General features: G+C 40.2%; 1 protein-coding gene across 5 annotated transcripts in view; it reads left to right on the forward strand.

The window, feature by feature from the left end:
* Positions 1–24,748, forward strand: part of HIPK3 (homeodomain interacting protein kinase 3) — a 93,092-nt gene that overhangs the window by 10,449 nt on the left and 57,895 nt on the right. For 4 of the 5 annotated variants that reach the window (XM_066638232.1, XM_066638241.1, XM_066638250.1 and 1 more), the window contains exon 2: positions 20,796–21,894. In XM_066638232.1, the coding sequence (XP_066494329.1) occupies positions 20,798–21,894 (1,097 nt within the window). In that variant the 5' untranslated portion in view covers positions 20,796–20,797. Of the gene's footprint in view, positions 1–20,795; positions 21,895–24,748 lie in introns of those variants that run through there. The other variant, XM_066638267.1, reaches the window with a different exon arrangement.

A 24,748-nucleotide genomic window follows, 5' to 3' on the forward strand; every position in this document is an offset into this window, starting at 1 on the left:
AAGTGGAGGCCGAGCAGGCCTATGCTGGAGCATGTCTCTGATGAGTCCTGTTGGTTCTCACTCATCTGTAGAAAATGTGTCTTGTTATCAGGCGTGTCTCTCTTGCTGTGTAGCAAGAATATTTGTGAAAAAAAATGGACTGTGATTAAATTCAGTTATTTTTCTGCATAAACTTTACTAATCCTAGCAGGATTATCTTGGGATGTGTTAAAGAAATTCATTATTGGGGGTAGTAAGCACTGGGGGAATTGGAAAGAGGTTTTTCTTGATTTTTTTTCTGAAATCAGTTGGCATCCTAATTTGTTTATGAACAAATCACTGCCATCTTGAGTCTATTCATAGGCTTTATAAATCCTGTTGAAATATGTGTCTTATGAAATGAGAACAGTTGAAAACTAGGTGTGGGGAATGTAGGTGTGGGTGCCTGTTTGTGACAACAGTACTCCATGTGGCATGTGGGGTTCACCACATTTTCTCCTAAAAGCTACCAGGAACACTACTACATGTGGCATCATTGGGCGGGGGAAAAGGTAGTGGGTGCCAGCCTGTAGCTGGGTACAAGTGCTATTGTTGCCAGCAGTTTCGCCCTCTGAAAAGCAGTAGAAATCCTTCCCTGTTTTGCTGTGACTGTATAAAAATGAGGGCATTTTGATATGGCACTCTATCAACCTGGCTCTCGTAACTTGATTTAAAAGCAGTGTGTGTGGTGTGTTTGATTAAAGGTATATTAGGAAATGTTGCACATATTGTTTGTTTCACATCACACCTAATAGTTTTAAATTAATCTTCCAGCTAAAAAGTGGGGAAAGGCAGATTTCACACTGCATGGTGTTAATTTGTCTGTGTGCATTTTGAATGCATGCACGCTGTTGTTAAGTTGCATCTGCTTCTTATAGAAAGATTTAACTTCTAAAAACCCAGGGAAAGAAACTGAAATATGAACAGAAGCAACTCCTAGAGTGCTAGTATTAAAAATAGTTCAATAAACATGTATGGGTATTCACACTAGCAACACTTTTTAAAGGATTATCTGAAAAACAAAATAGGGACATTGATTAACCAGAGACGGGTTTAAAAAACCTGAAAGCAGAAAAGTAGTTGTTGCTTACAAATTTTTGTGTGGTAAATTCACTTGGGTGGCTCTAATATTTTCTTGGTAACATTCAGTGTAAACTCTCAGGTGAAGAGGGCACCAAGCCCTCTTCCACTGGATATCTTGCAGAGTGTTCACCCTTGGAACATGTTGCGAGTTCTCTGAGGCAGATTCTACTTACCCACATCTATAAAGGCTATCTCTGCCTCAGAATTACTGTCTGAAGTGTGGAGGAAGGAGTCTGTTTTCCTTACCTCCTCTGAGGCTTTCCAGGTCTGGATGAATTTGTGCTATGATGCACATAAGTTGGGGAAGCTCAGAGTAGAGGAGTAGGGCGTGGACAACCAGTAATTCTTTTTCCTGATATCTACAAGGCTGATGCTGTTGAGTGTTCTCTCAGGCCCCTAGTGCAGTGTTCTTTAGTGTTGGGTTTGGGACCCCAGTGGGGTCATGAAGCTAGTGGCGTTGCTAGGGGTGTGTGTGTGGGGCGGTTCGCACCGGGTGATGCACACTGGGGGAGTGACGCGCTAAAATCGTGGTGGTTAGGAGTAATACCATAATGTTATATACCATTGGATGTGGAATTTCCAGCAGAATGCAATGCAAAAAACCGGAGTGAAATATCTCCTTTCTATCAAACGGTATGGCCAAACAACTGGAAAACAAAAAATGCATGGAGTCCTATGAAAAGTGCAACTGAGCCATATCGCACGATTACCCGTGAGTAGGCAAACGTGCCTTAGTGTGTCGGAAAGCGTAGGCTGAGAGGAATCGAACAACACAGGAATGTTCCTGATCCAATGAATGCAGCCCCAAGAAACATCTGAGAAGGAGGTCCCTCCCTCCAAGCAGACAAATGTAGTGAGCCCTATGGAAAGCAAAACTAAGCCAAACGATCACATTTACTCGCGAGTTAGAAAACATGCCTTGGGTGGTGGTCAAACCAGGCAAAGGGGAATGTGAGGCCACCGAAATGGTCCCGGTCTGATGGGACTGAAGCTCAACAAATGCTCCAGAAGGCAGCCTCCCCCCCCCCCCCAAAAGGATCAAAACCGAAGCTTCAGCTGATAAGGTGAACTTTTTTTGAGACTTGCAAAGCCAGGTGGATCCTGACAGTGATCTGGTTTAAATTGAACTGGGCACTGGGTAGGGCTGAAAACCTTACTGATTTGGGGGGGGGGTTATTATAGGCAAACTACAGAAGAAATTCGCTTGCTGGATCAGGGCTGGCTTCCCCTTATTTATTTGCTTTTCTTTAATTATAATTATTTTAATTTGCTTGATGTCAGTTTGAGCCATGACATCACTTGGAAAGTCAATTATATTGTTTGGGGTGACAAAAATTTATGGGCCGAAGGTGTCAAATGACCTAGCTATGCCACTGGGGGTGAATGGGGTGGAGGAAGGAGGCAATGTCAGAACTGAAGGCAAGGGTCTGGCTCTGCTCCTCCTTGCTCACTGGCTACTCTCCTAAGCAGCCAGGTGGAGAACGGTGTGGCAGTTATGGGGTGCCTGCGTGTGTATGAAGTATTCTGTGTGTGTGTTGGAGAGTACTTACTAGCAGGGGAAGCAGACTCTCCCAATTCAGGCAGCAGATCTGCTGTTTGTGCTTAGGGCTAGGATTCTGAGAAGGTAATATATCTCTACATTTTTTTCCCCTGTTTCGTATTCATTTACATTGCAGCAAAAGGGAAAAGACAATGGGTTGTTTCATCCCTTTTAGTTATGATTAGTCATATTAGTACATGGTTTAATCTTAGTTTACCATCTGAATGCAATAATTATGCTTTTGCTAAGTTTCTCTTGGGACTGACTCTCAGAAATAGCAAGACCCATCATACAATGTGCACTTTGTTTTTGGAGTTCAGCATTTTTTGTTTCAGACTATGTTCTGAACGCTTTGCTTTGAGGTACCATTGTTCAATAGTAGAGCAGGTGCTTTGCATGCAGGAGGTCTTAGTTTGGGTCTCTGGGTAAGGATGCTGGGACCCCCACCCAAAATGCTGGAGGAATTACTATCCAAAATTGCACCCAAAATTACTATCTACTGCAAAGTAGGCGAGAGTGGTGGTCTCCAAAGTTCAAGCTATGGTTTCCTGGGTAGTTACAAAATCAGTCAGGGGAGCTGCAGAATCCTCACAACAAACTTGCTGCCCTATACCATGTAACCCTAATGGGGAGCCTAATTGTAACCCTAATGGGGAGCCACCTTCAGTGGCCCAGTAGATCAAGGGAATTGCTATTTGAAAAAGTTTGGGAACCACTGGATAGAGGAATTAATGACCTGATAATGTGTAAGGCAGCTGCATAGATTTACGTGCAGAGTCACTGCAGTGAAATATTTTCTGACTTTAAAGTTCTAATCAATACATTCATACCTATATAATACAGCAGTGCCTTGACTTTCATCCTTAATATTCATTGCTATGCTCTTTTAGGGCCCAATCCTATCCAATTTTTCAGCATCAGTGCAGTCGCAATGCAACCCTGAGGTAAGGGAGCAAATGTTCCTTTACGTTGAGGAGGCCTCTGTGACTGCCTCCCCACCACAGGATGCAGCTCATGCCTTATTGTCATGGTTGCACTGGCACTTGAAAATTGGATAGGATTGGGCCCTTAGACATTTTCAATTATAATCATATTTCAGATTTTGTCCTTGTGTTTTCCTTTCATTCAGTTTCATTCAACCTTCCACAATGTTTGTCAACATTATGTTTATTTTATTTCTGTCTATTTAGCTTTTGCATGCATTCACATGTATTATGTAGTTATTTATGTTTTTCACTGGCCAAAATAAATTTCCAAGCTAAGTAAGGCTATGCTTTTATGTGCATCAGTTTTTGACTTTCATGCTCTGGTCCCTAACCAGACAAAAGTGCAAGGTATTGCTTTAAATGATAGGAATAAACTCAGTCATTTTAATGAACTTTTAGTTGAACTTCACAGGTGAGCTGAAACGTATAAGTTAAAAACTTTCTCTCTGGGCATAGTTTTGCAAAATTTCTCTTGACAACAGAACAAGAGTATAGTACAACAGTACAAGAGGATCATGACTGTCAATAATTTGAATTTCTGTCTTATAGTTCTGTTCCTCTGTATGCAGTCTTTGGTCTGCACTGCTTCTGTTACTTCATACCCATATATCTTTACACTTTTATTTTAGAAATTTGTCTGGAAATTGGAAATGTTCAGTTCTCTATTTAAAACAACCACAAACATTTTGAAGACACTCATATATCAGTTTTAACTTTCAACCTCCTTTTTGAGACCTGGGAAATGTCGTTTGGTGAGGGAACCTTAGTAGTCTGTGGTGCAGATTGGTGAGGGAAACTTTGTAGTCTGTGGAGCAGTTATGCGTGATTTTCATATAGTGGAAGCACCAGCAGGACAGATTTTACTATGCATGTAGAAACTGAAGTCTGCTGTGTTCTTACTCGTTGTTCAGTGGAAGATTAAATTAGGGGAAAACGATACTTGGTATGAATTAATTCCTGTTCTGTTTACTATTGAGCTCTATAGTTTTAAGGTAGAAAGATTTCTACAATTTTGTATGGAGTTTAAGAAAACCACTTTCAATTAGACTTAAAGCATAAAGATGTATTATTTATTTATTATTTATTTATTGGATTTGTAATCCGCCTTTCGCCTGGAAGGGCATCCAAGGTGGCTAACAACATTTAAAAGTCATAAAATATATAAAATAAAACGATAAAATAGATAAAAAAAACAGCAGCAATAAAAACAGCAGTAAAACAATTGTTAAAAAGTATCCCTTTCTTTAAGGAATATTGAATAAGAAAGCAACAGCACTAATGTCCAAAATAATAAACTTTGTTCCACGAATGGCTGAACCAATGCTACTGTCTGATGTGACACTACCTACTGCTGTCCCCTGACTCGAGAGGGGGGGGGGAAAGGAAAGCAGCTACTTGCCTCAGTTTTACTTAAGGGGTGGTACTTCTTTCTCATGCATTTAAGTTTAAATGGACCACACAAGGAAGGGATGAGGGGAAAGGTTAGTAGAGCAGCTCACCACTGTCCATGCAGTTTTTTTTAGGGAAGGCAACAGTGAGCCGGTTCATTCTCTTCACTCCTTCCTCATACAATTGACCATGCGTGGAAGGAATAAGGACCAAATAGTTAGCAAACTGGTTAATCTGTTTCTCGTTTACTTTTAGTGAGTAGGATCAACATGACTCACATCTGTGATGGGCTGCAGTGACGCAGCAGCAGCAGACTTGGTGGCGAAGAGCACCTGAACTCTGCTGAACTCTCCCCCCCCCCCACTTGCTCTGATGCAAACTATGAGGTGGCATTGGGTCACCTGATGGTTTGGCCTACCCTGCTTCATTCATATAAGAAAGGAAACTTCTCAATTGACACTTTTTACCAAACCTGGTACTTTTTACCAAGCTTTTACATAAAAGAAAATTTGCTACTAATTTGTCCTAATTTTCTAACATTGCCAAAACCACTCATATTTCTTGCCACCCACTTCATAGGGAACCACCTAAGTGCTCCCTCACTATAAAGCTGCTCCTGAGGGTTGGTGGACCCTTAGACATGGTGTGGACTGGGATGGAGCTGCAGTAGGAGAGGGAAATGTCAAAAAATTGCTTGGAGGAAATCTCTTAGTAGTGAAGCAAGAACATCCACCAAATTGACATTTATTGCTTGAAAGTGGACTTTGTAACACCCCCCCTTTAATGTAGTAGTAATAGAAACAGCCGTCAACATTATCAGTGTAAACATAATTCATTACTAAGAAATAGAGACCCAACCACACTTTGTATTATCAGTGATGAGTTATCCTTGGTCTTAATTTTGACCAAATTTGAAACATTGAAAATGATTGCATTTGATGCACGTTCACAGCTCGTGATTTGTATGTGCTCCGTGTGTCTATAATGCAGTTATACAAATCTGCTTTGTTTCTCTACTTGAGTCATGAAAAATAGGAAAAAAAACAAGCACTTGCAGTTTTTGTGACGAAACCTGAAGTACCTGTTTTTCCCTACTTTTTCCAGACTTACAGAGGCTTGGGGAGGCTCTGCAGGGCTCCCCAGACCTCCAAAGACTCCACTGATGGCTGGAGGTAAATGGAAAACCCCCCTTCCCTTCCCTGGTAGCAGCGCAATCCTGAGGATCGCATTGCTGCAATCTCCCTGCCCCAGTAAATATTTACTATAGATATACATATAGGCCTATAAGTTGACCCCATATATAAGTCAAGGGCAGGTTTGAGTCAAAAATAATGAAATTTTCTATGAATCTCAGATAAGTTGGGGGGGGCAGGGTAAACTTAGGGGGGGGTGCCTGACTATAATTTTGTCTGATTTTACCCAAGGCCAGATCCTGAAAAATAACTTACCAGTAATTGTTACCTAAGAACTGTACAGTCTCTATTTTTTTAAGAATAAAGGATCATAAGATACATTTTCATTCATTAACTTTTAAAATTCTGGTCTTCACAACCTTTTTGTAAACACTGTCAGAGTTAGTACACTGTAAACAACATACCAGTAGAACCATTAATCAAATCCTTCCTTAAGGTGCCTGGTGTGTTAAGCCAGAGACTCTACATATAATACACAACTTATAACACATAAGTGGGAGGGTGCATAGTTGAGAGACAAGCGATAAAGCATGACTGGACAAGAGCAGCTGCACATAGTTGCAACTTGATTTACTCAGAAATAGACCCATTGCTTTCCATGAGTGTCATTCTTAAGTAATGGTGCACTGAATTGTAGCCTGCACTTTGTTTCAGATGGCATCCTGTTGTTGGTAAAACCAGACCTCTGGCAGACATTTGCAAAATGGAACAAGGTGCAGAAGGGTCTGCTAAAAAAGAACAAGTTTTACCTGATTTAAATGGAAGCCTTGAGTCCTGGCTTCCTTTTTCTCAGGAGGAGAATAAAAGGTTAACTTTGGCTGCAGCTGCCTTGAAGCCTGGTCGCCATGGAGATTGATTGCCCTGTCATATTTGCAGCTTAATGTGCTTGAAACAGCCCTGACCCCTGAGTGACCTCACAGATAAGGAGAGCAGGTGATTTACACTTCATTTATTGGTAGAAATATACTCTCCTTACAGGTTCTACAGCACCTGGACCCACTTTTTAGAATGAGAATCTATCAGGGTCCACTGGAAGTGATGTCATGACTGGAAGTGACATCCTTAAGCAGGAAAATTTTTCACAATCCTAGGCTGCAATCCTACCTGCACTTACCCAGTAGTAAGTCCCATTGATTCATTGTTAAAAGAATATACATACAATACATAGTAGCTTGTTAAAAGTGCAGGTCTGTAACATTTCCCCAGATGCAGTCACATATCATGGACAAGTCTAATATATTAAAAATAAAATATTGAAATGAATGCGGACCCACCTGAAATAAGCTCACAACCCACCTAGTGGGTCCCAACCCACGGTTTGAGAAACACTGATCTATGGTATGTGGCTCCCTCTTTCAAAGAAGGACTTTGAACCATTGATGTAGCCAAATTCTTGTAATGGGGGGGGGGGTCGGTCAGGAAGTTAAACTTGATGGGATTATTATAGCACATTTCTTATAGACAGTATAACAGATATTTATAGCTCAGAACAGATCTAGTGTAAGTCTACAATTAGTTGGTGAGCAAACAAATGACAAAATGAAATTGTTCAAGGGAAGTCACCATTTAAAAATTGTTTCTTTTTTCCTACACTTTTGAGTTATTTGTGGACAGAAGTAGGTTTCAAAGATAAATGGGGGTATACTTGTTCATTCAGAGGAAGCAGAAGGATGTTTTCAAGCACAGCTTCTTTTATACTTTAAAAAATCCTATTATAGCCAACAAATTATGGTTGGCAATAAGTGAGAATAATTTTTTTAAACTTAGCAATGCTTTTAATGTGTCTTATCATCAAGATTTGCATATTATGATTTTTTGCAAAGTAGTACTACCTGCACATAATTTACTGTATGTTTGTGATGCTTATTATTCCCTAGTTGTCTTTCAACAATTTGTGTTTCTTTGTGCATAATAGTTTGCAATGCAAATTTGTACTTTGCGTTAGGAAAAAACAATATGATCAGTTAATTATTAGTGATGGTCAAGTTTGAAACAGTCTGTTGTTTCCAAGGTTGCTGAGACTGTGCCAACATCTCAATGGTTAAACATCACTCAAAGTTTGTTTTGCAGGAACATGCAAAATAGGATGAAAGCATAGTAGATCTTGTGAATCTCCTACGCTTCACTAGCATACCTAAGCAATATATAAGTATTCTGTGCTTGAATTCTTAATTTCTGTGCACATGTATGTAGAAGTCCCTAATATAGTTCTGAAGCTGAGCTGTAATCCCCCTGAGGAATTTTTGAGTCATTAGGACAGCTTGCACATGAGAAGGGCATTTTGGTGAGGGATACAGTGTTCAAATGTTCTATTTCCTGAAGTGTCCATGTCAGTCTTTGGTACTAAAAAGAGTGTGGACACAGTGGGCATATCAGAAACCTGACCTGTGAGAATTGGTAGAATCCACTTATCCTTGGACATAAATTTATAGAAATGAAGAACTAATTGATTTGTGGTGTTGCTCTCTATGTCACAGTCTGGACTCTCACCCATTGTTCCTCGGAAACCAAGCACCATATAGCTTGAAGTTTGGCTGAACTGTAAGTTGGCTGTGACATCATTATTGGAAGATGTCCTGCCCCACTGTATAGCAAGTACAAACCCCTTACAGCAGTGGTTCTTAAACTGTGAGCCATGGCTCCCTGGGGAACTGTGGAAACCAGCCAGGGGAGCTGTAGAATCCTTGTGAAAAACTCGCTGCCTTATACAATGTATAGGATTGTAGCCCAATGGGGAGCTGAAGACAAACGCCTAGTAGGTCAAGGGAACTGCCAGTCGAAAAAGTTTGGGAATCACTGCCTTACAGGGAATATTGATCATACCCATGTCGGATATTGATGAACCATGATTAATTATGATCTTGTGTCATTAGCACATGCCTTAGACCAGCACTCTCCAAACTATAGGGCTGCTGCATATGAAAAAAGCCTTCCTCTGGTGGTGTGGAGCTTTCTGTTCCATGCCGCAGCATTTTATCTTTCAAGCCAGTCTCTGCAGTAAGTTGCGCCGAGTAGCTGCTTCCACCTTGAAATTGGGGCACAGAGCCTGCTGGAGTGACAGGCAGTGGAAGCAGCTGCCCAGTGCAACTTGCTGAAGAGATCGGCCTGAAAGTTAAGACGCTGTGGTGTGGAACAGAAAACTCGGCACCATCTCTTCCTCTCTCTTTGTCCTGCCTACCTCATAGCGCTGCTGCTGGTCTCTTGCCTTCCCCATGCTACCTTTTCTTCTCGCTCTTTCCCCTCTTTCCCCTACTGCCTCCTTTCTCTTCATAGAATCATAGAGTTGGAAGGGGTCTTATAGGTCATCTAGTCCAACCTCCTGCAGGAAATCCTCTTAGAGCATCTCCAACAGGTGCTTGTCGAGCCTCTGCTCTCTCTAGTGAGGGAGAGTCCACCACATCTCTCGGCAATCTGTTCCACTGCCGAACCGCCCTGACTGTCAGGAATTTTTTCCTGTCTAATCGAAATCTCCTCTTTTGCAGTTTGTACCCACTGGTTCTAGTTCTACTTTCAGAGACAGCTGAGAATAAATCATTCCCTTCTTCCATATGACAGCCCTTTAGGTATTTGAAGAGAGCTATCATATCCCCCTCAGCCTTCTCCAGGCTGAACACACCAAGTTCCCTCAACCTTTCATCGTAGGCCTTGTCCTCCAACCATCTGATCATTCTCTTCGCTCTCCTCTGAACCTGCTCCAGTTTGGCTGCATCTTTGATAAAGTGGGGTGCCCAGAACTGGACACAATACTCCAGGTGAGGTCTAACCTGTACAGAGTAAAGCAGAACCACAACTTCTCGTGACTTGGACGTCACGGTTCTGTTAATGCAGGCTAAAATTGCATTTGCCTTCTTTGCATCCACATCACACTACTGACTCATGTTCATCCTGTGATCCACCGCAACTCTAAGATCCTGCTCACATGTAGTGCTGCCAAGCCATGTATCTCCCATTTTATACCTGCATCTTTGGTTGTTTTTGCCCAAGTGCAGAACTTTGCATTTATCCCCATTGAACTTCATCTTATTCATTTCAGCCCAGTATTCCATTTTGTCTAGGTCTTCCTGAAGGCTTCTACTGTCTTCTGTTGTGTTTGCTGCTCCTCCTAGTTTGGTGTCATCTGCAAATTTGATGAGGCTCCCTTGTATCCCCTCATCCAAATCATTGATGAAGATATTAAAGAGAACCGGGCCCAAGACAGAGCCCTGGAGTACCCCACTCGAAACTGCCCTCCAGGTTGACTCGAAGCCATTGACAAACACCCGCTGTGTTTGGCCATCCAGCCAGTTGCGAATCCATGTAACGTTTGTATCATTGAACCCGTATTTTACCAACTTCCTGATTAGGATGTCATGTGGGACTCACGCTCTCTGCTGCCTTTTCCTTTGCTTTCTTTTGCATCTCTCTCTCTGCCACTCAATCTACTACCTCTCTGCACACTTCCTTTTGGCACTATCTACTACCCCCTCTGCTCATTTTGTTGTCTTGCTCTCCATTTTGTCTATTGCCTCTCTTTGTGGGCTTCCACTCCCTCTCAACCATCCTTCTTTCCCGCTTATCCTGTTTTAGGCCTCCTGCCTCTTTGCCAGCACCTCCAGATCCAGTACTCCAGTTTCTGGAGTTGCTCAGTGATAATATCAGGTATATGGAGCCCCAGCCGGATCCTCACAATAGCAGCTGGACAAGGTGGCCACAGAGCTCCTTCCTTCTCTTCAGGTGGAAGAAATTTACTGCTTCCGTTTTGGATTTAAAAATGGGGAACTAATGGAAGAAATCCCCCCCCCCTTAGACATTTCAAAGAGGGCCACAGTGCAATAAGAAAAATCCTCCAAAGAATGAACAGTGAACGGAAATGCAAGGCCCTCATAGTAGTAGTATACTGGAACGTGACTTAAATTCTGAAGGTGACCTTGAGACTAGAGAGAGAGAGATCTAGTAAACACATTCTTGGATTTCAAAAGCTTTTGACAAAATCCCTCATCAAAAGCTCCTGTAAACTTACTAGTCATGAGATAAGGGGACTGGACCTATTTGGAATATGGTGCCGTTCAGCTTCAATGGTTAATACAGTGTTTCTCAAACAGGTGGGTCACGACCCACCAGGGCAACCACTCCTTGAGGGGAGTGGCCTACGAATGGGTGCCCTGACAGGGTCCCAGGGGCATTGTACTTTTCCTGGGGGCATCCTGAAGCCTCTTGGGGGGGTCCTGGAGGCTCACAGCCTCCTCTGTGACCCTCCATGCAGCTGCCCTGAGCTCTGATCAGAGATTGTACGTAGTGCAACCGTGTGGAGGGTCACAGAGGGGACTGTGAGCCACCAGGAGGCTTCAGGACACCCCCAGGTATAGTAAAGTGCCCATGGATCCCTGCGGTGCTGCAACTACTGCAGTGCCATCAGGGACACCCCCCCCTGCTCCCACCCAGACCCTTCAACTCACAACGTTCCCAACTCCCTCTGAGAAGTTTGGGAACTACTGGGTTAATTTTTGTGGGGGGAGGGGAATAGTGAGGTCATATTTCCCCAAAATGCCAAATTATTCAGGTTGGTTGGGTCCAGAGCAGACTGTGAATGGCAGGCGTTTATTTTACTTTCTCTTTGGAAGTGTTAAATTACTTCATGCCATACCATCTGTGTATTCTAGGGAGGAGTTGTGGTCACTAGCTTTCAGAGGTGTAAACCATGTTCTTAGCTTGCAGGTATGATGATCTGTTGCTGCTGGAAAGCAAGAGTTGTGTGTGGGAGGAGAAATAAAAAAACAGACAAGCAGACTATTGGTTTAGAGCAGGGGTTGCCAAACTTTTCTGCCAGAGGGCCACATCAGATATCTAGCGTGGTGTTCAGGGCTGGGAAAAAATTTAAATATAAAATTTAAATAAATAAATTGGAGATGGAACTTAGATGAGTGAATAAATGAATGAATGTGCTAATTCATTCAACTTCTCTGGCCCTCAGAACACCCTCCAGGCGCAAACAGAGCACAGTTATGGTCAGTGTTTAGTTGAGTGGGCCAGAGGCTTTCAGGGGACAAGAGGTTGGTCATGGGCCAGAAAGAGGCTTGCCGTGGACCGTATCTGGCCCCCGGGCCGGGGTTTGGAGACCCCTGGTTTAGAGACAGTTACTGGCAACAGGTTGATATGTATGAAGAAAATACAAGTATAATATATCTGGCAGTGTATGGCCTTTGATTCTGAGACAGTGTCTATCTGATAAAGGAGATCATGAAAGGGATAGACATTTGTTTTAAATAAAGTCCTGCAAAAGATGAAAATATCAAGGGCCCATGAAAAATGGATGTAACATTGTAGAGGAAAAGCAAAGACTGTGGTTAGTCCCAACTGTGATTTTTTGCCTAATCTCTGGCTATTGTTCCAAAAACAACCTGGCTGTGTTTGTAAAGCTGTGGTTAAGTTAATTAAGCTCTGTCCCTAGAAGGGGTTTATAGGGAGAAACATGGAAGATCTGCATATCACTTTGCAAGCAGAAAAGCAGGAAATCTGCTTTTAGCCATGGTTTGCATAAATACAGCATTTACCATAGATACTCAGGTATAGTACCTGAAATTTTTGCCAAGTAATCCAGCTCCAGTTCTCACTTCCGGGTCAATCAGAGGGCAGAGCCTTTCAACTCTGAACAGTTTCCATTCTCAAGCAGCAGGCAGGCAGGGCGGAGCAACTGGGAAATTCTAGCCAAAGTTAACCTTTTAATCTCCTTCTTTCTGCTGCAGCCTGGTTCTGGTTCTGCTTGGCAAATGCTTGCAAACAGGTCTGTTTTTTGAAACACCAGGATGGGAACCTCCTTCCCAGGCTACAATTCAGTGCACCATTACTTCAGAATAACACCCATGGAAAGCAGTGGGTCTACTTCTGAGTAAAAAGGGCTACAAATATATGCAGCTGAATCTCTGCTGTGAATTGAATTGCACACTCCCAGTTAATGTGTTATGGGTTGTATGTTGTACGTAGAGCTTCTGGCTTAACAAAGCAGACACCTTAAAGGTGGATTTGATTCATGGTTCAACCTTTTTCACTTGCATATCCCTTGGCAGCCTATTTCCATAAATTGTACCCTTCCTATTAGCAAAATGTTTGTAATTAATAATATAAGCCCTCATCTCCCCCATATGAAAACCCAGACTTCATGTATTTATCACAGTGTTTTCTCTTTTTATCCGCTTGAAGAACAGAAGACTGCCTTTGCGCTGTTTTGCACCAGAAGTGTGCTGAGAAATTCTGGCTAATTGATCACTTTCCATATTATGTTTCAGCTTTTTTACTGTGCTGGTTTTCAATCACTGGTGCATAAATGAATTGATGACCAAAAACTAACTTTTGGTGGAGCTTTCACAGTCAACTAGTTACCCTCCTTCCTGCCTTGCTGGCCCTGCAAAGCATTCTGGAGTACGACCTGCCTTTTTCTGCCATTATTCCATTTTTTTTCAAGTACCTCTAGAGGTCCTGTTGAGTGTCCCTGGGAGTACATGAATACCAGGTTGGAAACCACTGTTTTACTGGTTTGTTGTTTACAGTGCACTTACTCTGACAGTGTTTACAAAAAGGTGCTTAAGACCAGAATTTAAAAAAGAATAAAAATGTATCTTATGATCTTTTATTATGTTTTTAATAAATTAGAGACTACAGTTCTTAGGTAACAATTAGTGGTAGGTTATTTTTCAGGATGTGATCTCGGGTAAAATCAGACAAAACTTTAGTCAGTCACCCCCCAAAGTTTAACCCCCGACTTATCCGAGGGTCACAGAAAATTCCATGGTTGTTGGCTCAGAACCTGCCCTCAGCTTATCTGGGGGGTCAACTTATAGGCGAGTGTCTGCAGTAAATCTCGTTCAGGCTTGATTCTTCAAGTCATAGTTTGGAAATTCAGGGATGTGTCATGGGCTTGCACAATCACTCTTTCTCCCTTGTACATGGGTTCCTTCACTTCTGGTTGTTTGTGACCATAGTTTTGCTTTGAATTAACAACTAGAGCTGTGTATCCAGACCATGGTTTGAACTTGAGTTTACCAGTTTGAGTTGTCAAGCGAAACTGGTTATGGAAAAACCAGCAACTAGAAGAGGGGAACCAGCATACAAGAGTTCAAGACAGAAAAGGAAGCATGTGAGCACATTTCTCATTCCTCAAGTTTCAAGACATTTAGTTGTACCCAAAGGTACCTTGAGGCAGTAGAGTAGCATTTCTGCTCACTTGGACCCACTGATTGCCTTCTTGTGTTCTTGTTTGCCATCTTATGCTGTTCCCTCAGAAGCAGAGCACAGGGATGTAGTGGGAAGGCCCTTCTTGCCCAAGTGGTATTCCTCTCATTCTTCTTTGGAATATACACTGAATTTTGGATGATGAAGATTGTGGTGGCTGAATTATACCTTAGTGATTGGTGGAAACCCACTCAAACATGTTTTTCATCTTTGTTTGCAATCATTCCTGATCCATGGTTTACATATTGGATGTAACAGTTAAAAGCAAACTATCCGCAATGGCAATCCTGAAGCAATTTGTGCCATTTTGAAGCTGTCCACTGCTGGCATTCCTGACCAGGTTAGCTGCCTCTCTCCCTAACCTCTTTGCTCCCATAAGATCTTCAGTATTTGCGGATTTGGTGTCTGTTGGGGTTTCCAGACACCTAACCCCAGTGAATAGCAAGAATTTACTATATAATGTTCTTAATACCAAAGTCCTCTAACTGAAGTACAGGCTAGGTTAGAGGGAGGAGCCACCCACTTGGAGGACTGAACCGGACATGGAGATCACTAATAAGGTGGATTCACTTTAAGTACAAATCTCCCTGGTTCCAGAGATTGGCACAATACTTAAGTTGAAACATTTTTTTTGTGTGATGTAATTAAAATTAGGAATAACTTTCTGCAATGGTTGGAAAACAGTATAAAAGTCTATAAGATAGTAATTTGTTCCCTAGTGAATGCACATGCTGTGGTAACCATGTTTCTTTGCTGCGCATTGTACAGAATGGACATTACAGCAACTTAGATGGGGGCTACATTTATATTAATTGCATTTTACAACTTGCATTTTACATTCTACAAGTTACAATTTGCATCTCCAAAATGCACAAACTAACACTATCACATCTTCGTGAATACATTGGAGCAGATGGACTGCACCTGAACAGAAGTGTGATGTGGCAGTCCTAAAGTTGGATGTTCTTAAGTCAGGGATTACTGTAGAAATGTTTCCAAGAAGTGACTAGTTTCATTATCTAATTTGTCCATTCCCCCATCTAATAAAACAAGTGTTTCTCAAACTGTGGGTCAGTACCACTACCAATTGGGATGTTTGGAGAATTTTAAAAACAGATCAGCAATTGGTTAGGAGGGTTATTTATTTAAAATAATTTTTTTAAACTTAATTTATTTACTCCCCATATGACCAAATCAAATTAAGTGTTAAAAATTTTCCTGCTTGATGATGTCATTTTTGGCCATGATATCTCTTCCAGTGGGTCTCAACAGATTGTCATGTGGGCCCTGGTGCTAAAGAATTTTAAAACCTCTGCAATAAAGTATGCCACAATATACATTTTGTGTATATTTTGTGAAAATGTTTTACCTTCACAACATTGCAGAAAATCAAAGCTTCTAAATTCCAGCCAAAATTATTTTGCTTCAATTACTGTGATAGCAGTTTTGAAAAAGAACTTCTCAGAATTGACTTCATATGTTTGTCTCTTGCTTTTGAGTTTGGGGCTTGCAGCTTGAAGGTCATATCAAGGCTCATTCCATTTGGGGCAGAGTAGCTTTGGCTGCTAGCCTTAGATCTGTCAAAGTTCAAGAGATTAGCGGACCAGCCATATGTTCAGCTTGGTCACATTTACAGAGAATTATTGCTTAGATTTATCATTCAGATGATATGTACAGACAACTTTGATTTTCCTGGGAAAGGGTTCCAGATTCAAGTTTAGTATAGTTTGTTAGCCTACAAATCATAGGCATTTCTAGGTGCTACTAAATTTGCAAGAATTCCTTTAAGAACATAGTTACTGCTGCTGAGGTGTGTCTAAGCTGGGGAAGTGAACTGACTGAAAAGGTTCTAGAAACAACTGGAATTTTAAAGGTGGAGAGGTTCCTAACATGCCATTTGCTGTAGCAAATTCTGATCTGTGGAGTGACTTGTAAGGATTCACTGGGTGGCATGCACAAGCCACTGCCTTGCAGTCCAAATTCCCCATTTATAATAGGTAAACAGTATATTACCATACTTGACAGAGTTGAAATAATGAAATAATGTGAAGTGCTTTGAGCTCTTAGGAAAGTCCTGTGTAAACCATTCTTGGTTGTGCTATATTTTCATCCTGTGTTGCTATGTGTATTCATTGCGCTTTTTTCCTATCATAGTTTGGTAATATCAATAGTTCAAGGATGTGAGCAAAAGGATTATTTAAGAAGTTGTATACTGTTTCTAGGAAGGATTGTTTTAATATATTGTTCCATGACAGCCCCTTGGGTTGCTCTTTTGGGGCCAGGATTCCTTCACCACTCATTCCTTTCCATCCCATACTAATTGAAGTATTGCCATTTTGTTTAACTGTGACCCACCCTTCTTTCAAGGTCATGCAGTTGGGTTTTCCAGATGGTCTCTAGGCACTAGTGCACACCAGGCACTGAGATGTTTTCAGCTCCAGGAGTGTAACAGCATGATGTATCATACTCCTTGCTCTTCTTCCTACCTCCAGCACACTGGAGTGGCTGATGCTTAGTTGGCTGCCACATTCTGTCTTAGTTTGCCAAAAGTAGTATAACTTCAGTTCTAGGATGAAACCGTGTGTACCTGTGAGCAACTAGAGAAAGCAGATCTTTCCCCTTCAGTTTTAAATGCAAGGTTTTTATTGAAAAATTGACTTTCCCAGTTACCTGTGCCTTTGCCACTATGTTCAGTGCATGTGAGAGAACCTAGGCAGTTCTCATGCACTTATAAAACAGATGTACTTGAAAATGAATTGGGATCAAATGCCTGCCTGTTTGCCTCTACTATACAGAAATATAAACTGGATTTTACCAGCAAGTTGAAACAACATTGGTGAGTTGAAATAATGGGGACTGTTGATGGTATGTGTCTGATACTTCATTTGTATCCTTTACCATCCTTCCTTATGCTCCCCCTCCCCCTTGCAAAGCTGATGACTCCTTTTGTGCATGTTGCAAAACATTTACTTCTGACTTCCTGGAGAACTAAAAAAATATATATAGCAATTTAACTCCTATTCTCAAATTGATTACCTATATTCTAATGGTGTTCAGTTGCACCCTGCTTTCTGCCTTTGATCATTTTCTTCCTCCAGAACCTCATATCTATGCTTTATTAGTGCAACTTATTGTTTGTTGACTCTACTGCAGGACTACCGCTTTCCTTCTGTTGAATCCATTGTCAATAAGCAAGTATATGCACAAGGTACACTTCGGTCAGGCTGCTGTAAGAACCCAGAACTTTTGGGTAGTGTGGCTACTGAACCTGGTTTTACAGCTAGGGTGGTGTAGTGGTTTGGGAGGTGGACTTAGACCTGGAAGATCCAGGTTCAAATCCCGCTTCAGCCACAAAGCTTCCTAGATGTCCTTGGGCCAGTCATTTTCTCTCAGCCTCATCTACCTCGCAGGGCTGTTGTGAGGACAAGAAGGAGGGGAGCAGCTGTGTACACCACCCGAGCTCTTTGGAGGAAGGGTGATATAAAAATGTGAAAAATAAATAATAAATAATACTTATTCATCAGTGAGGTTTATTTTCATTATTTTGTACCAGTCCTGTGATTAGATAAGAGAATGTGTTGAATTCAAATAAAATGAGTCAAATTCATGTCTGATCATCAGCCTAAATCTCTCAGGAACATAGGAAATTGCCTTATACTAAGTCTGGTCATTAGTCCATCTAGTTCAGTATTGTTGACACTGACTGGTAGCAGCTCTCCAAGGTTTGGAATATCTTTTTTTTTAACTTCTCCCCTAGCTGGCAATATTGGGAGTTGAGATCTTATGAATACAAAGCATCTGCTCTACCAGAATAGATTTGATTTAAATTACTGGTCAGGAAAACTCTATTAAATTGTTGTTTTCCACAAATGTATTTATGTTGTTGAATGTAACTCTCATATGTATTCTGTGCAACTCAGATATGTGGATTTCATTTTTAGAAGGTGCTCAGTATACATTTTACAACAGTGATTTATTCTGAAAGAAATAATCTTACAATGGCACTAGAAGAGGAATGATGATTTGGCTACTTTATTTACAAAAACTACTTGAAGCAGTTATTTGTGATGTCATTTGGAGGTGAACAATCTCCAGTTCAACAGGCTAATTGTGGGTACTATCCATCTGGTGACAGTTGCTGTCCTACTACATTTAAATTGTTTTATTGAACTAGTTATACTGCCTCATACTTGCTCCTTGCATTTCTCTAGGCTCCTTCTTATCCAGATCTGTTCCTATCCAAACAATCTTCTATTCATTCATTGATCTTCTTGAAACGTCAAGAGGTAAAGGGCCTGACTCTGTCTACACAAATTTGCAGAGGAACAATAGGGCTGATCAGGTCTGTTATCTATCATCACATGCTGCTCTTGACCAGCATCTTATCTAGAGATGCATATCCACAGTTTGAGAACTGAAAAAGTAAGCATCTCTTGTGGGATCTGCCGAGTACAAAATCTCTTAGGTTAATTTTTCTAAATAATGCATTATTTGTAGTCCCTGCCACTGTGCTCTCTAAGGGGTCCATGACAGTATGAGGACCTCTTCTGCAGTTGGGCATTGTTGCAACTCTAGTGTATCATCTCATAGTAATTCCTGTTCTGTGATGAAACATCTTTTGAGTTCTAAGGTAAATGTTATAGCTATCTCCTATATAGCTTTTATTTTATGTTTTTTTCCAAAAGGCATTTAACAAAATAAATCCAATTTAACGTTTTAAAAAAAATCTGTTTTAACAAATATTGATTTTTATCTGCCCCTTGGCATTACCTTTATGGCTCTCTTCTCTAATGCCTCCAGTCTTGTCCCATGCAGCATATAACTTCAGTTGACTTCTTGAAATTTTATAACAGCTTCCAATTTCAAACATATTTCTTCTGTATTTTGCTATCCCTCACTTCCTAAGAGCTCCTATGCCATAAACCTCTTGTTGGTATTGTGTGATCCATTGATGGTTCTCAGAATATCTTACATATGACATACAACAGTGTTTCACAAACTGTGCATCGGGACCCACTAGGTGGGTCGTGAGCCAATTTCAGGTGGGTCCTCATTCATTTCAATATTTTATTTTTAATATATTAGACTTGATGCTACCATGATACGTGACTGCATTTGGGGAAAAGTTTCAGACCTGAACTTTAACAGTCTACGCTGTATATGCTTTTAATGATGATGGTCAATGGGACTTACTCCTGGGTAAGTGTGGGTAGGATTACAGCCTAGGATTGTTAAAAATTTTCCTGCTTGTTGATGTCACTTCTGGTCATGGCATCACTTCTGGTGGGTCCTGACAGATTGTCATGCTAAAAGTATGAGAACTGCTGGCATACAATAGTTGGTCTTTGAATTTATCATGAGTAATACCTACATTAGTGGCGATGTTGATGATTTTTCAGAAAGTGTTTTCTACATCTTTAGTCTTTAGAAGTTTCCTTTTAAGAATGTTTGCAGGGACATACAGTTTTTACTTTAAGTTGTTCAAAATGTAAACACTAATCAGTATACAACTGAACATAAACAAGACACTTATATGGTAATAATGTGTTGGGTTCAGAGCAAATGGAGGTTTCCATGTCCTGATATCTTCCCAGATGTGATCTACTGTTTACTGGTTTAATGTTTACTGCTACTAGTTTTTCTGTCTTACATAGCAAGCTGTTTTGCTCACCAGCCAGGAATTGATGTGAGGGTAACTAGAATGTAATTTTCTATTTGTGAATACGCTAAACAAACTCTAACGTATGCTATGTTAAGTTTTAAGTTAGATTATAGTTCATTAAGCAGCTGAAATGAGAGAAAGTATTACGACTGAAGGTTCATCTGCTGCTTTAAGCAGCCAGTTCAAAGTGAATGAGCCTTTAATGCAGACCGTCTGCATCTTCCTAATTGTCTGTTGCCATCTCTGTTCTCCTTGGAGTAACATCTTTTCTTTTTTCTCTGACCGCAGTCTCAATGAAAGAGAATGAGAAGAAATTGTTAATCTTCTAACTCCATGTTTTGTGGCTTTAGTTCATATTTTAGAGTGGCTGTTACTAAGCAATTCATGGTAGGTCTTGGTTAATTGTGCTGTGGTATTTAAACATGTTTTGGCAATTACTTGAGGGTAGCTGAACACAGGTAAACCATTCAAAATGAGTTGTAATGCTTAATCCATAGAAGTAGTGCAAACTAATAGCATCTGCCCGTAATGACCCTAAAATATAAAACAACCCCAGCATTTGAAATTTGATTTACAAAAGGGCTTGCATTTTTTGAGATGAGCAGAATCTCTGAACAAACATGACAAGATATCAAGTTAAACTGGTTCATCTATGTCTGTGGAAAATTATCAGAAAAGAAATGACAAATTTTACTGATTTTCCTCCTTCTTTTCTGCAGGTATGGCCTCACAAGTCTTGGTCTATCCACCATATGTTTATCAAACTCAGTCAAGTGCCTTTTGTAGTGTGAAGAAGTTGAAAGTGGAGCCAAGTAGTTGTGTATATCACGAAAGAACCTATCCATGGATCTATGTGAATGGTAAAAATTTTGGAATCACTCAGCCGCCTAGCAGGGTTGGTACTTTGTTGCAGGCTACGAAGCTATTTGACAAACCTCAAAAAGATACTTTTTCGTTGCAGACCAGTGCTGTTGCTTTAAACAATATTGCAGGTGCTACGAAGTTATTAGTGCAGGCACAACAACCTCTAGTGCAAGCACCTTGGACTGGGACACAAGAAAGTGGGTTAAACGTCTTGGACCGCCCCCAGCGATGTGGACTGAAGCGTAAGAGTGAAGAGGTAGAGAATCCGAGTGGCGCAATGCAGATTGTCGATGAACTGCCTATATTGCCTGCAATGTTGCAAACAAACTTGGGAAACCCAATGACGGTCGTTACAACTACTGCAACGTCAAAACCAAGTGGTACCAATGGCGATGGAGATTATCAGTTAGTGCATCATGAGGTGTTGTGTTCTGTGAAAAATACTTATGAGGTTCTTGATTTCCTTGGACGAGGGACTTTTGGACAAGTAGTAAAGTGCTGGAAAAGAGGGACAAATGAGATAGTGGCAATCAAAATTCTGAAAAACCATCCATCTTATGCACGCCAAGGACAAATAGAAGTGAGCATATTAGCAAGACTAAGTACTGAGAATGCTGATGAGTTTAACTTTGTGAGAGCTTATGAGTGCTTTCAGCATCGTAACCACACGTGCTTAGTTTTTGAGATGTTGGAACAGAATTTGTATGACTTTCTGAAACAAAATAAATTTAGTCCTCTTCAGCTAAAAGTAATACGGCCTATACTGCTACAGGTGGCCACTGCACTGAAAAAACTAAAAAGTCTTGGTTTAATACACGCTGACCTCAAACCAGAAAACATAATGTTGGTGGATCCTGCCCGGCAGCCATACAGGGTTAAGGTAATAGACTTTGGGTCTGCCAGCCATGTATCAAAGACCGTCTGCTCAACGTATTTGCAGTCTCGGTACTACAGGTCTGTACCTTTCTTTGTGTATTTTATTATTGGTGTATAATTGGTGTTATGCAAATTACTTTTTTTAAGCCACAAAGCTGAACATCTGCTTTTTCACAAATTAAATATTTGTAAAATGGAAGTGATGCATTCTTCAATTGGAAACAGTATTTCTCTTTTACCTGTGTTGTTGTTTCTTTGGAAATGTGTGTTCATTTGTCCCAGCACATGGCAGATGTGCCTAGATCAGTGGTTTCTTCTTCTTTGAACGGAGTTTATTTATTTATTACAGATACAGATAAGGAAAATCGGTTAGACTTAGGGCTGGGACTACACAGGTTACACATGAGGGTATTGGCCATCGATTACAACATACATTAGTTTCCCCCCCCCAAAATGATGATGTCTAAAAATTATTCATCAATACAAAAATGATCATATTTGTTAATCTACTGATTAATAATTTAACTAAACAATCAATATTTTTTATCTAAAATTATCTATCCAGTCTTAAAAAGGCTTCAAATTTTTACTTATACGCTCTTCTTGCCACTAAACTAATATTTAAAATAAAACATTTCTTATCTGATTCTTAGTTTCTGATGTCACATTTAAGAGGAATGTTTCCAGTTTAAATGGTAATACACACTTCAATATCTCTTGTAACAGTTTGTATATCATTTTCCAATATTTCTTTGCTTTTCGCATATCCACCATATATAATAAAAAATTCCCTCAATTCTTTACTTATCCAACATTTGTTTGATGACCCAGGGTACATTTTTACTATTTTCTCTGAAATTATATACCATCTATAAATTATTTTATATAATTTCTCTTTTAAAGAATAACCCTTTTAGTTTTCTTAATACCACTTTAATTTTTGCAATATTTGTGTTCCAAATTTTCATTTACATCTACTTTGATTTAATATAATTAATGGAATACTCTTCATTTCTAAAAAGAATTTGGTCCATTAATATCTACAAAAGGAATAAAAATTCTACGTGTTGTTCAGCCATTTTCATTTTCTGTCTTAGTACTTCCTTTGTTCTCTGTCTTATTGGTGTTTTCCTTCTTGCTCCTCCCACTGCTCCTTCCACTTCTTCTTTTTCTTCTTAACTCTCTTAACCCCTCTCTTTTCTTCTTTCTTTTTCTTCATTCTGTTCTTTTTAGATTTAATCCAAAAATTCTTCCTCTTCTTGAAACAACGTGCTCTCTGAAAGTTCCCTCTTTTTGCTTCCTTAAAATTCTTAATTCTCATAATGACGGTTGCTTTTTCCATCTCCTGTCTCATTTCAAAAATCTTTAGTTTCATCCGACATTTGATCCATTCTTTTTTCTTGTCTGTTACTTGTAATCTGTTCCTGCATGCTTGTCAGGGAGGAGTTTATTTGCTTCACTTGTTCAGATAATTTTCTGACCTGTTGCTTCATTTCACTTCTGAAATCCCACAACAAATCCATTAACAAGGACTGGCTTTTACTAACATTCTTTAAATTTTTAAATGCCATTCTTATCAATATCAAATCAAGCCAATATACCTCTGGCTGTTAAAAACAGAGATAAAATGGTCCAACAATTAAAAAAACAACCAACTCTCATTATCTTGTTTCACCTTCTTGTAAGGCTAATTTCCAATTTTTATATCCAAAAAGTGTAAGTCAATATTCCACTTCCAGTCAATAACAATGTCAAATCAGTCAAACAATTAAAGAGTCATCCAAGTCTTGCATCCCTTCTTCCAAAAGGGGTGGATCAGTAATCCAAGTCAATAACACTGTCAAATTAAGTTAGTATGGCTTTAAATGACCAGGCCTGAATCGAGCCTTCTTGCTAGGAAAGCGAAAGTAAAAGTTATTTCAGCAGTTGGAGATTAGTTATTTCTTTCTTTTCCATACATACCATTCAACAGGATGATGATCAGTGGTTTCTAAACTGTGAGCTGTGGCTTTCCAGGGAGCTGCAGAAACCAGCCAGGAGAGCTGTGGAATCCCTGCGAAAAACCCACCACCCTATACAATGTATAGGATTGTAGTCCTAATGGGAAGCCACAGCCAATGGCACAGTAGGTCAGGAGCCGCCAGTCAAATGTTTGGGTACCACTGGCCTAAATTAATTACTGCATGTATAACGGTTTATTTCTTCATTAATGTTATGTCTTGGGAATAATGGTTTTTTAAGATTGTATCAGTCCTTGACATCTGCTTCTCGGAATGTTTTCTGTAACCACTGGCTCATTCAACATTGTAGTGGCTTGCTTGTAGCACCTTTTTAGAATATGATGAGATGCGTGTGTTTTATCACTGTATAAGGCTTCACTTGGTCAAGTTCTACCCACTGAGGCAACTTGGTTGTTGCACAGTAGGTTAGGCAGGTTGTCAGATGAGATCCCAATTGGTGTTTTGGATAGTGTCGGTCGTCACTATCTTTATGTCTTGCAGAGTTAAATGGAGCTTACTACTCTTGAATACTGGTTTGCAGCGGTACAATTACTTGTATATATTGCTAAATTATTTGATTGTATAAGAAGCTAAGCATCTTGATTCGATTCAATCTCACAAGGAGTACTTTGCTTCTTAGAGGATTGGTTCCATAAAGTGAATAGTTAATGCTTTAGTTCTGCAAACAGGACCAAGAAAACATAGCAGTTTGATTAAATGACAGGTGTTAACACTGGGAAATTAAGAAACCGTTATTCTGAGGTAGAATTGCGACCAATTATTCCAGTTTTCTAACAGTAACCTGCACTAGGAAATAAAAATGTTATTGCTAGATTCAAACAACCCATGGTACATCATCATATTTGGCGATAGTAGTAGCATCCCAACTAAAGCTTCCAAAATTAGGAGCTCCTTCCACAAATGAAAGCTCC

This window comes from Tiliqua scincoides, chromosome 1 (genome assembly GCF_035046505.1).
Source record: "Tiliqua scincoides isolate rTilSci1 chromosome 1, rTilSci1.hap2, whole genome shotgun sequence".
In the NCBI taxonomy this organism is placed as follows: domain Eukaryota; kingdom Metazoa; phylum Chordata; class Lepidosauria; order Squamata; family Scincidae; genus Tiliqua; species Tiliqua scincoides.